Source organism: Anser cygnoides, chromosome 1 (genome assembly GCF_040182565.1).
Source record: "Anser cygnoides isolate HZ-2024a breed goose chromosome 1, Taihu_goose_T2T_genome, whole genome shotgun sequence".
Taxonomy (NCBI): Eukaryota; Metazoa; Chordata; class Aves; order Anseriformes; family Anatidae; genus Anser; species Anser cygnoides.
This window is the reverse complement of record NC_089873.1, coordinates 114,945,768-114,959,572: the sequence shown is the minus strand read 5'-3', so window position 1 is coordinate 114,959,572 and position 13,805 is coordinate 114,945,768. Positions and strand designations below refer to the sequence as shown.

Sequence of the window (13,805 nt, the reverse complement as noted above, 5' to 3'; positions counted from 1 at the left end):
ATATTGCCGAAAAACTTTCTCTGTTAAGAACCCATAAAGTGAGAATATTCTACTAGATAGTAGTCCTCTATGTTATTTTTTTATTGTTTCTGCAATCAATTAATTCATAACTGTCTGTTTTTCTTTAACTACAGTGGTAAGCAAGTCCATCTCTACAATGAAGAGGGCCCAATTGCATGGATAGTTGGGATAGATGATTATGGATTCCTTCAAGTTCATGAAGAAGGCAAAGGTGTAGAGTCTGTGCATCCAGACGGCAACTCTTTTGACATGCTGAGAAACCTCATAATCCCAAAGCATTAGTAGTCCTCAGAACTCACAATGCAAAAGGAGGCTCTTTACTATTCAACACCAAGCAGCTAAACTTGCTTAAAGGTGGGAGGGTGGTTGATGGCGTGGTTGTTTGTTTTTTTTTTTCTCTTCCAATTTCTAATGTCTTTGTTCTTTGAGATGGATAACTTCAAGAGTTTAAGAAGAAGTAATTATCTTTTGCTAAAGTCCTCTATTCTGTTGCATTAACTTAAAAACACATCTATGTTGCCATTCTTTATAAGCACCTATTCTTTAAAAGGACCCTGATTTCAAAGGAGTACTTTAATGAACAGAACTTCTTCTTCGATTACACACTGTATTTGGCTAAATCTTTTGTTTTCAGAAGGGGTGTTTTCATTGTGCTTAGCGCTATACAGTACAAGATTTACATATTTACCATGTTTTTATTAACTAGATTCAGGTTTTTTTTGTTGTCTGCAGTGGAATCATCTAGAAGAGCTCATCATATATTTCTGAATTAGTGGGCTTACCACTGTGCTTAGCTTCAGGTCTAAGTAGAACCTTGCTGACTTGGTTCTTCTCCATATGGACCTGTACAACAGTTTACATACTGTGCTTTGGTCTCAAGTCTGCAACGCTGTCATGGCTGCCTTGAGTTTTTGGAGAGTTTTCCATCAGCTCGTAAGAACTGTGGTTGGTTATACCAATGTATTTTTGCTTTTCCTACTCAGTTGGATCTAAGCAAATCATCTCATATCTCCGTTAAATTATAGTCTTCTGAGAGGTTTTAGCCCTATAAGAATAGCCCACTGGAGGTCATGACGGGTGTAGCACCTAGTTGAAAAGCTCTTATCTGGGTTATCGTAGGATTCCATTCTAGGGGATGGAAGTCTAAACAGTTTAGACTTTAACAGTAATTCCACTGTAATAGTAATGAAGTTAAGAGAATAAGTAAGAGAAAATGCCCCACTCTTTAAGATCCCTGCTGTAAACAGTTACTACAGTGAAAACAAGAAAAGACGCAGTTACCTGTGTCCAAATTCTCTTCCATCATTTCTGGTTTCACCCCTCCTTTCCCAAAGTAGGGCATCTGGTTTTGCTGTTAACCACTGAGAACAAGAGGTTTAACATCTGCTGACCTGGAAATAACTTGCTCTTGGGGCTGGCTGCACAGTGTTAGCGTGGTCATGTTTGGAAAACATCGTGAGGTAGGCATGTGGGATCTTCTGTGTGATAGGCAGCTTGTTGGGTTTTCTCCTGTGCAAGATGAATTTGTACCAGGAGGCTGGCCACCAGAGCACTTCAAATGGTTCTCTACAAACAAAAAGTTTATCATAGGTGTGATGTGGCCAGCTTCATTTCCTCAAGTAGGCAGCACTGCTTATTATGTTACCTGGTCCCTACTAAAGGTGGATCAGCCAAATTGGTTTCCACAAAGCACTTCTGTCTACTAGCCAGAAATGTTTTTTTTTTTTGGTTAAAGTTCACCTCATAAACAATCTGAACATGTTAGTAGATTGTTTCAGTTACAAAGCCAAGAACTCTTAAAGCAAGGAAGCTAGTCTGTAATGGTAATTTAAAGTAATCCTCACATATTAGGTTTTAGGTGGTTTGGCAGCAAGTGCTAAAAATTAAGTTGTCCCTCTTACATTTAGGACTTTTAGCTCCATATCACAGTATATTAGTGTGTGTGCCTGGTTGTCTGTCGTCTGCTGTTTTGTTTTCCCTTGTGATCTGCATCATATGAGACTGCACACCAATATTTCGTAGAACTGTACAGTGGAGTGTAGACAGCTGTTAATTGGCTTAGTTAAAATGATACACATGAACACCGATTTTTACATTTTCCCACCAGATACTTCAAAGCTGCTTTTGGCTGTTAATTTTTGGCAGCTACCTTTATTTTAGAACCAAATATTGATGCATATTATAATTGAATGAAATTTGAGTCTAAGTTAATAAAGTTTAAATAAAAAAGAGCCCATTTATATATACATATATATAGCGTGTTTGTGGTTGTGCGTGTGTGTATGTACACATCTTTGTGCATCTTCACTTCTTTTTTACCTTTTCCTTCAAGTAGCTCATAAACATTGCATGCTGCTGCTGGTCAGCTGTGGAAAGCAAAATTCTGGTACTGTTTTTTTCAACCACAGAGTTTTACAAAACTTTAGATCTGTATCTCAATATGAAATTTGTAGCTAAAACACTATCTGTTTTGGTACAGTAGACTATGCCAATAGGAAACATCGTTGATATCACTCATATTCCAGATACACTGATGAGTGCCTGTAGAGATTCCTTTTAATGATTAGGCTGGGCATCAGGTTTTGACTTGAATTGCTTCCTTAAAACATGCTCTCCCTACGCTAGGGACAAGTACTGTATAAGAATGATGAGGAAAAATGATAAAACATGTTCCTGTTGGAAGGACATAATGGAGTACCTGCAAAATTTCACTTCACTAAGCTATCACAGTGAGCAGAAGGCAGATGTATTTTTTAATAGTAAAACGCTGCAATATTTCATGGTTGCTATCATTCCATTTTGGATTTCTTCATAGTCTTTTTTAATGAAAAGCATGTTTTATTCTTGCTTTGAGTTGTAAGATTATTCTGAAAAGGTTTGCATTAAAACTTAGCACTGAACTTCCTTTCTATAAATAAGAACTAATCAAGTGTGGATTTGTCAGAGCATAGGTAGATGGTGTGGGAATACCACTTTGCCTCAACTTTTTAGTGGCCTCTTCCTGTGTGTGTAAAACTACCTTCTGTCTTGTGGAAATAGCCTTGAGTTGAATAAAGCATTTGTTACAGACTTGACCTTTCCTTCAGAAGAACCAAAGAACTTCACAAAGAAAATTCATGTTATATACAGAGCAGTGGAATCAGGTCATTCTGGCTAGCAGCTGTTACTGTCAAGAACGCCAGTGAACCTTCCTATACCGCACTCATCTTAAGGTATTTGGGGAGCACAGCCAGTAATCTTATTCTTTTTATGGCAAACTTGGCACACCCAGAAAACCACAACATTTTTGTATTTTTGTTATTGTTCTTTACATAAGACAGACAAATGTGGTGTAGTGTGGTCTCTGAACATAGGTATGTAGAGAATCAGACATCTCCAGACCCAGAAATAATGCACTGAAAATGTTTAATTTTATTAAATGTCTAGATTAGTAAACCACTTATTTCATTGTGAGGCTGATGTCATATCTTAAACTATTTTCTTGATGAAGTGCTTTCAAAAACATTTATTATGGTGTCCATATTTCTGTGACTTAATTTTTTTCTCCGAGACTGTTATAACGTTTCTTGAATTACACATTGTGCAAATATCTATAGAGATTGTTTGTTGATCAGAAAACTTTTGCAGAGCAAGCAGAGTGTGTTGGCATGTCTGTGTTCAGAAAGAGTAAGCAGGTTGTGTCCAGACAGAACCAATGCTGTTTCCAAAGATTTGAAATAGTAATAATGTACTTAACATTTAAGAGTTCAAGCAGTACATCTCACTTCTATTAAAATGTTTTATAAGACTTCAGAGTGTTGTGAAAATCTATCCAGCAAATATAATATACTTCAAGGGCTATTATCTAGAAATAATATTAAAGTATTTAATTCTTTATGCTGCTGTTTAATTGTGCAACTGTTGGGGGGGGGTTAATTATTTTTTTGCTTTTTCTGATCCAGCTACAAGACCTCAGCAGTCTAAAAAATTACTCTCTGCAACTACTTTGTAATATGCAATAGCTACATCAATTTTTTCTGTAGTACAGCTTAGTAGGTGTTGTGAAAAAGATTTGTGCTGCTAACAGTTGATTCATTCCTGGGGGAAGCTGGCTTGATAAAAGCATTTGCATGCATAAGTTATGGTAGTGATGCACAGCAATGATCAGACACCAAAGAAATTAAATCTGGACTGAAGTAAGAACAGAGGTCAAAAAATGGTGGCATGCAGCAGAGTATCATCATGTAGCAAACAACTGAGAAAAAAGAACTGCAGGGAGGAATTGTAAACTGATGCTGTATTTGAATATCTTGCATTAGGGTGTTTCATTAGTGATTCTGTGTTATTTTCCATTCTCCAAGACTCTCCCTTTAAAATGTAATGTGGCTTAAACAGAAAACATAATTCCTTGTATTTTATGATACACTAACTGTCAAATATAGTGTCATAATTGAAATAAATTTTCAAATATACAGTGTTATTCTTTGTGAAATCTTGTGTTTTGTAGTAAAAAAAAAACAAACTCACTTTTCCTTTGGCTACAGGACTTTATTATCATTTTAACAGTTCTGTTTTACATAATAAATAAGCAAAAATGCTTTACATTTTTAGGGAATACATATATAATTCTGAGCATTAATAGGTTGTTTGTTTTGCGTGCTTTTTCACCTACATTTGCCAAATAGCTCATATCTGCATCATATATAAAAAAAAAAAAAGCAAAATCTAATGTTCAGGAAAAAATGTAATTAAATTTTCTCTGTGTTGCTTTTGAAGTATGACTGAAATGTTGAAAAAATGCTTGGTGTGGTGTTTTGTGATTTTTAGAGAAATGCTAATATCTGGCAGGTATCCCATTCATAAAGATAGCATTTCCACTTTATCTCAGTGATCTATTATCAGATTTTACACCTATAGTCCACTGTGCTTAATTTAATTAAATTACTTAAATGCCCTTTTGAAATTACATGGTTGTAACCTGGAGAGAAGTCTGTTCCCTTACCACCTTATTTACATTGCACTGTTTCTATTAATAGGATAAAAACTTTTGAGACATCAATATGGGATTAACATTTCCAACTTTATATTTAGGTAAATCATTACCCCTCTCACACTCTTTCTCTCTTTCCTTCTGCATAGACTTTACTTGCTAGGCCTGACCTCCCCCAAGATTTTAGATCCCATCAAGTTGCATGATAAAGGTATCTATGATAAAGATATCTATACTGGCTGGAATAAGTATGATGGAGAGAACTTAGGTTATTTTTCATAATATAATGCAATTCACACTCCACTTACATGACATAATTTTTTCCAATTATTAAAAACATTGCCACTGTCAATGGCTGCACCACATTCTACAGTAATAGCATACTATAAACATCTGTAGTTTAACTGACTAAAAGTCGATGCCTGAACTCGTATTTTTCTCTCAGTATAATGTACTCACATTCCAGATGTGAATATGCAATTGCTGTTTCTATTTTGGAATGGCAGGAAAAATGTTTCACACATTTGCTTTTATAATCACAGATCTTTTCTAAAACCTACTCTGTATTATCATATGTGAATGCATAATTGATTCATTATTTCCTAGCAGGGAAAATTCGTGTATTTGAATGTCATATACTGCAAAACATCTGTGGGAGAGTGATGGAACACCTCCTCTACTCAGGCTTGTTGAATAAAGCCTGGAAGTGTGAATAACAAGCTAGACGCTGGAAAAATATTTTGTGGTATTTTACTGAAAAATATTAATGGTGTTTTTTAACCAAAGCCTAATTTGTACGTTCCTGAAAACATGTTTTTATTATGAGAATTACTTGTAAGAACAGAAAAATACACCAGATTGACTTCATGTGCAGCAATGCACTAATGAGGTATGTATGGAGAGACACGTAATATGAAAGAGTTGTGCATCAGGTTTCATTTTAATGATGCAAACAATGTCAGTTACTCCTTAATAGGGTATGGTTTTAATTTAAGAAAATTAACATACAAGTCATAGCATAATTGTATCTGCTAAGAAGTTGGGTGCATTCATGAGTAACACTGGCTGGGAAAGCTGTTAAATAAAGCCAGTATAAAACCAGCTTGAGTCTCATCAATTAATGAAATCAAAATGATAATAATACTCACTCATAACATTTCTGGAGAAATGCCTTCTCTAGCTTTAGAAAAACCAAGGGGTACAATTAAAGTGAATATGTTGGTTTGGCTTTGCTGTTTTTTTATCCTTGCTAAAAAGTCGCTATTCTCGTAGTGACTGATTAGGTATTTTTGCTTATATTTGTCATGAAATGTGGCATTTTTTTAGTAAATTAAGTCGGACAGCTGTGAATTTCCAAAGTGAATACCGATTTAGCTTCATAATAAAGCTTTCTGTGTTAAACTTTTAATTGAAAGCAATAAAAATACTGAAGATTATTTTCAAATACATTAACAGTATTATTGTTTACTCATAGCAATAAATATCCATAGGTGCAAGGAGGTGACTGAATATTATTACTGTACATACAAGATGGAGAATGTGTACTTTAAAAAAGTGTGTATTTCATTACATTTTTATCTGACAAGGTGCAATCCATGAGCAAGTATTTTTCCATATTGCACAAGCCAGGTAAGCATTTTCTTTAGCAAAGGTCTCTTTGGAGAGAGTCTGGTAAGAGAAAAGAAGTTTCTAAAATGTAAACTAGCTTTGAATGGGGCTAAGAAATGTAGCTAAATATGGTGGACTCAGATCTACAAAAACCTTTATTGTTATTTACACCTATTATGTAGGGAGCCATACGTTGTTTTATCAAAAGCACATGAATGTTTCGGGAAGTGGGTGAAAGACAAACTGGACCAACTTGTCAGGAAAACACACACAGATTCGTATGTTTCCTTATTTCTTGGTTTGCAAACTTTACAAAGAAGTAAAAACAAGGGGGGGATCTGTTCCTAATAGGCTGGGCAGAATTTAAATATATGCTGTATGCTTTTTGCTTTCTAGTTTATTGGCACAAATTGAGATGTATGCAAAGGGTTCACTTCAAAGCAATGATGTACCTGGCTTTACTTCAAGTGCAATCTTGTTTCTTGTGGTTGTGCAATGACTTCTGACTTTTCTTATTCAGATTGTCCGCTGACATAATTTGTGAAGTGCATGAATCAGGCAAATATTAATCTTACCTTTGTGTTGACAATGAGATTTATGCTTAAGGAAGTGCAGTGTGTTAAAAACTGAACTTTTCAAACTTCAGAAGGTTGCTAGTAAGTTTAAAATAAAGCGTAAATGTTCATTATTCCCTTGACTATAAATAAAACATTTTCTGGTGCTATAATTAAAATGAATTTTTGATTAGCTGGTTTGAAAAACTACACAGCGTTCTCCCAGAATATTCAGTGGAATACACTTTTTAGAAGTTTCTTTTTCTTATTACATTTTTATGGGGAATAATCTTTAGTTCCTGCTATGCGATTTGTCCCAATTCGCCATGACAAGACCTGTAACCCTTTAATATATCTTTTTATGTATTAATTTGTCATGATATCATTCCTTGTTAAGTTAAATGGTGACAGTAACAATCTCTGAATACTGAAATCTATCTTAAATAAATCAAATTCAGATTTGATTTATTTTAAAAACTTTTGGATAATTAATAAATAAGCGTGTTCCAAACTGAGTTCTGTTTGGTTTGTACAACTGTATTATGGATACTAAAAATCATCACTCTTTAAACAAAGTTCATTTGTCAGGATGTTTAACACTTGGGTGGAGAGTTGATGTAAGGTTTCACACAGTTTGTCAAAAATTCCTAAACTAGAGTGTACAGTTTATGATAATGATTAAAAAAAATAATATATCTTGAATGTACTTTGAGAAGGAGGGGATAAGGGAAAAAATGTTCTTCATATAAATCTCTGCATATAACACCTATCATTTAATTTTGTTGCACACTATAAAATAACAAAAATAAGATCTGTAACAAGTCTTCTCACTGGCACCAGAGCTTAATCTTTGACAACGAAGCACTGAAGCTAGATGTGTTCTTTTTTCCTGACCTTGAAGGTGCTGTTACACATGGCTTGCCAGGAACACACAAGTCTGTCCCTCAATGACCTTCAGCTATGCTCAGTAAATGTAACCATGTTTTCTCATGCTTTTTTGGAAATCATTACAGTTTGACTTCTCAATTACATGTAAATACTTTTCTACTACCGTCACCTTCCATTGGCTATTATTACAGAAGTTCCAATATAATGGGGTAGTGCAGTTTCCTTGTGGGTTTCTGGAGAAGAAGCTGATGAGGGGCTTTGGTTTTTGTAAATAAATGTATTTACTTCCTCAGAATTGTACCCATAATTTTCTCCTACATGTCCTGTTGCTGTACATGATGAAGTTTGAAATGTGCCATGTTTAGCTAAAACATGGTGATAATTTAGAAGCACAAATGGAACTTGTCCAGAGGGTCTTACATCCATCACACACTCACTTTCAGAATCATGATCGAGCTTTACAGTCATTCTCTCATCACTGTCCACTTCATCTAGATTCGTAGCATGGTGACTAATATGCCCATATTTAGGTTCTTTCATACAAATCCGTCTTGTTTGTTCATATACGGAGGGCACTGGTAGGAGATGACTTAATTGTCCTATAGCTTTAGACTGGAAACATTCTGATTTTGGCAGCAAGGAATTAGCTATTGAGTTTGAAAAAGAACTTTCATTAATACTCATTTTTTCTTGTAGGTCTCTGTTAAAAGCTAACTTGTTTTCTTCTTTAATAAGATGGTGAGGTGGCTGAATCCTGTTCTCTATTTTGGCGGGTTTCATGATGCCGGAATCATAAATCTCTTCTTTGTATCTGCTGCCTGGCATGGGTGCTGTGCAACTTGTAAAGTTGTCAGAGAGAGCATCTTGGTTGTATCTTCTGTTTGATATGGGCACTTGCAGGAAAGAGAAAACATGTTAATCACTGGAGACGAGCTCATATAATAGTTACACTCTGACACTTTTTATGACTGAACTTTAATACCCATTTGCTTTGGGACGGATCCAAGTCCCACTGAAGACATCAGAGACACTCCCGTTTGCCTCGGTGGCTTTGGATAAGCTTCTCTAAGACAGTACTGAAAAGTCAAAAATCATTCAGAAGCAATTCTAAAAATGTTTTCTGTGTTACTATGTGAAATGCCCATTTGTTTATTTGACTGTATGATTATAAATCACTGTCATTGTTAATACGGTCAAATCAGGAAACTAAACCTAAGAACTAAATATTAGGAAATGTGACTTACTATTTAAAAAATTTGGACTTAATAAGCTCTTCTCAGAACTCAACAAATGATTTATCAAAGGTAGTCTAACATTTACTAAATGTCGGTGATTACAGTAAAACAGAATTTATTTTTCCTGTCACTGTGGAAGTATACTGGACACTTGCCCTTGTAATGAAAGGGGAAGAAAGTATATAGTATTAGATACTGACTTCCATCATGTTCAAGACTTTGCTTTTTTTTTTTTTTTTCTGTAAAAAAATAGTGTCAGATATTAAAAATGTCTACTGAGAGCAACAGAAATACTGCTTAAGTAATGCCAGATCTCTGCTGTAAAGGTACTTTTATATGGGGGAACTGTATGTATACTAGAAATGTAATTTAAAATAAACACTGAAAATGTTCACATTCAAATATAGGAGTACTGAACTGGGTGTGCATTGAAAATCAGAAGTTAAATTTTAAATTTTCAAGGGGTTTGGAACCTAGGATTTCTATTCAGGCTTCTCTAAAATATATTGAGAATCTTTTCCCTGAAGCTTTTGTATGGTGGCAAAACTTGTTTAATAATTTGAATTGTTTTTATCATTTTCTGCTTGGTTTACACAACTTTTCCTTTAGTACAGTCCTATCTATCAACAAATGATAAGAGAAAAAAACCCACTGTCTTACTCCCATACAATATGGCTAAAATTAGGTGAGTACTAATTTTTCCTGCTGAGTATCTTGTATGAACAGTTTGACAGTTATACTACTCCTACAAGGCATATTTGAAAGTTTTATGCTAAAGGTTAAATGAGGCACTTACCATATTTCTCAAATTAAACCTAAGCTCCATTTTGTGTCATGGTTACTGAAAGTCCTGAACCCCTAAGTGCCTTTTGTAAAAGGGGCTTTCTGTTTTTCTAAAAATTTTATTCAACATCTTAAAAGTTTTGGAGTTCCCCTGTAGTAGTTGCTGACATAACTGCACCCGCTAATAATTAGATATTCCCTATGCTATAGTAGACTGGAAAAGCCTTCATGTATAACAGAGGAAGCAGAAATAGCTCAATTGTACCTTTTTTTATATGCATAGCTTCATTAATTTCAGAGGGAGTTGCACCACATAATTAACACCAGAATTTAAACAGGAATCTGGATCCAATTTCTTCTTGATCAACCCACCATCCTCCAAGAAGCAACAACCTTTCAAGTTATTGTTTTTAATTTGTATGCAGACATTTCGTTACCAAGAAGTATATGCAGCCCTAAGTGAACTGACTTCTCGTCAGCTGTTGAAAAAGAGCCCTCTTGGATCACAAATCAAAACAGGGATTCAGCCACATCTTTGAGAATAACTTAGAAATTTTACTAGTGTGATTATACCACTATAATTTTAACTCCACTTTTGGCAGTCTTACCATGAAATAAGTATCCATGCTGAGAGTTGCTGAGGTAAAACTAACATGATTTAACTAAGCTGGAATACCAGTTTTGGTGTTTTTCCCAAACTTGACATTTCCACAAGAGTCATGGGTTTGTTCTCTTACTGCATGACGGAGTACTCTTACCTTATGGCTCTGCTCTCATCTCTGAACAAAAGATTGCCCTTTTCCATTTTTAGAGCCTACATCTGTAAGAAGATGAAGCATCAAGGCAAACAGTTGGACACAATCTTTTTATCTTCATTTTTGTAATCTCAAATTCTGCTGGGCTGATAGCTGCTTTCTTGGTACCAAGAAGTAATTTCCATACTTGGAGATTTACAGGATATTATCAATTTTTTTCTATCCGGTGTCTCAAACATGGTTTTCATCTCTCTTGTTGAGGAAGAAGGTAAGCATTTGGTTAATTGCTTGCAGGCTTCCATTAAAGTTGTCAGCACTTTTGCGGAGTTAGAGCAGACAGTTAAGCAAGCCTGCAGTGCAACAGAGCACAGTAGTTTTTGCCCAGTCACACTCAGAACAGTTAGTGGAGCTGGATGAAAACCTGCTTTTGTCTTCCTTCATGGAGAAAAACCCAGGCGTGCCCTGGGAAGGACTCCTCATGGGGAGTTCTCTCGTGACCTGTTGCTCCATGCTGCTGTGGAAGGGCAGCATCCCAGGACTGCTTCCACCCATCCGGCACGCGGGCACGTGCCCGCATATCTGCCTCAGCAGGTGCGTCAGGATCCCCTGCACTCTGCAAGTTCTCCAGCCCTGAAAATGCTTTACAGTCCTTGCATTCAACGCACTTAAGTCAGTGCATTCATTTGGGATGCTTTCTGGATCACTCCTCCGTGCTAAGTGAGAGAGACGTATTGCACATCTAAGGCTGTATATCATATGAGAGTGATAGTAGCTTTCTAGAAGGCCCTTCATACTTTCTTACACTGCCTCCATTCATAGCAGCCTACAACTGCAACAGCAAGCTCCGTCCTTCAGGCATCACGTCTGTTAATTCTTGCCAAGGAGCTCTGCTTTCCCACTTGCACACCGGCTGCAGCTCGGGCAAGCAGAGCGAAAATCCCGAGATTAGAGCTCCCCTCTCTTGGCAGCCTGCTCAGAGTTCGACATCCCACCATCCAAATGGCGACAGGAAGGCTACCCTAGGAGGAACTGGTCTGTAAAACATCGTGTCTATGCACAGTTGTGGTGTACTAGAGTGATCTTTTCCCCTGCTAACCTGGTGCTGCAGTGAGGCGCATTCCCTCCTGACCTTTACATAGTGCAGTCAGTCAAAGATCGGCTGGTGCCCAGTATGGGAAAGATGGTTGCAGAAAAGATATTTCATTCACAAACATGCCTTTTTATCCCAAGAAGTTAATAGGCAGATCTGCTCCTTGTTTTTTCATTGCCCCTATTTCAGTAAACAATGAAGGAAAGGCATCTTAGAACCAGCATAAATCAAAGAAAGACCAGTACTTTGAATAGACCGTCATACAAAAGTTATGCAGTCCTTATCAGCAGAGAGTTTTGCATCCTATCTCTGGAAAACCTCATCCATTTTTACAATGCTGGGGAAGCTCTCTTTGTCCATGCTGCATCTTTCATACTTTTTCTTGGGCTTTCTGATCTGCATTAATCTCTGAAGAGTATACTCCTGACAGTCACTACAAGTTCTGAAAAGACAAATGCCAACACTTGAATGTTTACGTGTACCCCATGATATTTCAGAATGTCTCCTAATCCTTGGTACAAGAGGTTCTTCAGAGAAGAGGAGCAATTACTCAACAATCCTAGTTTTGCTGAAGACCAGCCAGCAGAGCTGCTGTACTGCACTCAGGTCACACACTCCTGTGTCACAAAGGTGTGCTGACATTCCTTTGTGTCAAACAACACAGAGGTACAACAGACCTTAGCACTGTCCACGTGAATGAAAAAGATATTTTTGTAGATTAGCTTGATATCTGCCCTGTGTCCTGGCCTGAACCCTAATTGCAAATACTCTGAGGCATGAGCTGATTTTGTAATTATTAGTTTTCCTATTATTTTCCCTCCAAAAAACAATAGTAAGACAATATGGTCTTCATGACCTCTTAGGGGATTACATTTTTTCAAGGAAGATGTCGTATTACTTCACAGGCAAAACCTGGGGAAGGGGGTTGAGGAGGCCAGAAAGATGGGTGGAGAGAAACCAGAGCCTTTTCATGGATTTCCTTAATATTCTTCATGATTGTCTGAGTTTTAGCATGAATTGTGGCACTACGCTTCATACAGATAATAAAGACAGGCCAACAGCATAACTTAAGAGATGTGCAAATACTCTGATACCCACAGTAGTAATGCATCCGCTCAAGTGTAGAAAGGAACATCCCCGACTAAGAAGATGGTTGCCTTCTCTAAAGAGAGTTTCTTTACTGATGAGTAGGCCAGCTGGAAAAAAAAAAAAAGTGGAAGAAGCTTTGAAACCAGATTCTGAGGCTGCAGCATCTGATTTGCAGGCAGTTTTATCTGCTACGTGCTTTTCCAGAGCTTTGATGGCTTGGCATGATCATCTTAAAATCTCTGATCTCTCCAAAAGAAACTATTTTCCATAGTGAAAAATGTCTCTGGCCTACGGCATTTTTGGCAGATGCCTCTATGGATGTGATGTGGAATAGCCCTAGCATCCAACCCGGTTGCCAGATGTCATATTTGGCATTGCCTTTGGACTGAAGATAATGATGCTAAGCAGATCCTCTCTGCTTTGAAGCTTACTAGCTGTCAGTTTTTCAGTGAACCACTGAAAAAAGCAACAGTTGACAATGTAAGGAAGATCAGATGCCCCTTTCAATTCGAAGCAAAAAGTTGCTTCCAAAGATCCAGATTTCTCTTTTGCCAGCAGTCTCAGCAAAAGTACAACAGGGCTAATTCTACCTCAAGAGGAAACAAACTTGGGAACAATTAGAGATAAATCCTCTGCTTGCAATGGCTGCTCTGTTTTTCTCTCCGCATTCTCAGCGCTGTGTGTGGACTCCAGCAATGATCTCTGACCAGGCTTTAGTTTGACCATATTCTTTTTTCCTTCCTAAATAGCGCAAGTGTAAGGGATCTTGCAGAGAATTAATTGTACCAAGTCAATTTTCATCAAATTCCCAAT

The 13,805-nt window shown here is 36.8% G+C and overlaps 2 protein-coding genes across 6 annotated transcripts in view; one reads left to right on the top strand and one right to left on the bottom strand.

Moving 5' to 3' along the window:
• HLCS (holocarboxylase synthetase) overlaps positions 1 to 4,480 on the top strand; it is a 126,824-nt gene extending 122,344 nt beyond the window's left edge. For all 3 annotated transcript variants that reach the window (XM_066978663.1, XM_066978669.1, XM_013181287.3), the window contains one exon: positions 135 to 4,480. In XM_066978663.1, the coding sequence (XP_066834764.1) occupies positions 135 to 303 (169 nt within the window). In that variant the 3' untranslated portion in view covers positions 304 to 4,480. The remainder of the gene's footprint in view (positions 1 to 134) is intronic.
• A 47-nt stretch (positions 4,481 to 4,527) lies between these two features.
• Positions 4,528 to 13,805, bottom strand: part of SIM2 (SIM bHLH transcription factor 2) — a 60,789-nt gene continuing 51,511 nt past the window's right edge. For 2 of the 3 annotated variants that reach the window (XM_013181240.3, XM_066978700.1), the window contains exon 12: positions 4,528 to 8,933. In XM_013181240.3, the coding sequence (XP_013036694.1) occupies positions 8,206 to 8,933 (728 nt within the window). In that variant the 3' untranslated portion in view covers positions 4,528 to 8,205. Of the gene's footprint in view, positions 8,934 to 9,493; positions 13,100 to 13,805 lie in introns of those variants that run through there. The other variant, XM_066978709.1, reaches the window with a different exon arrangement.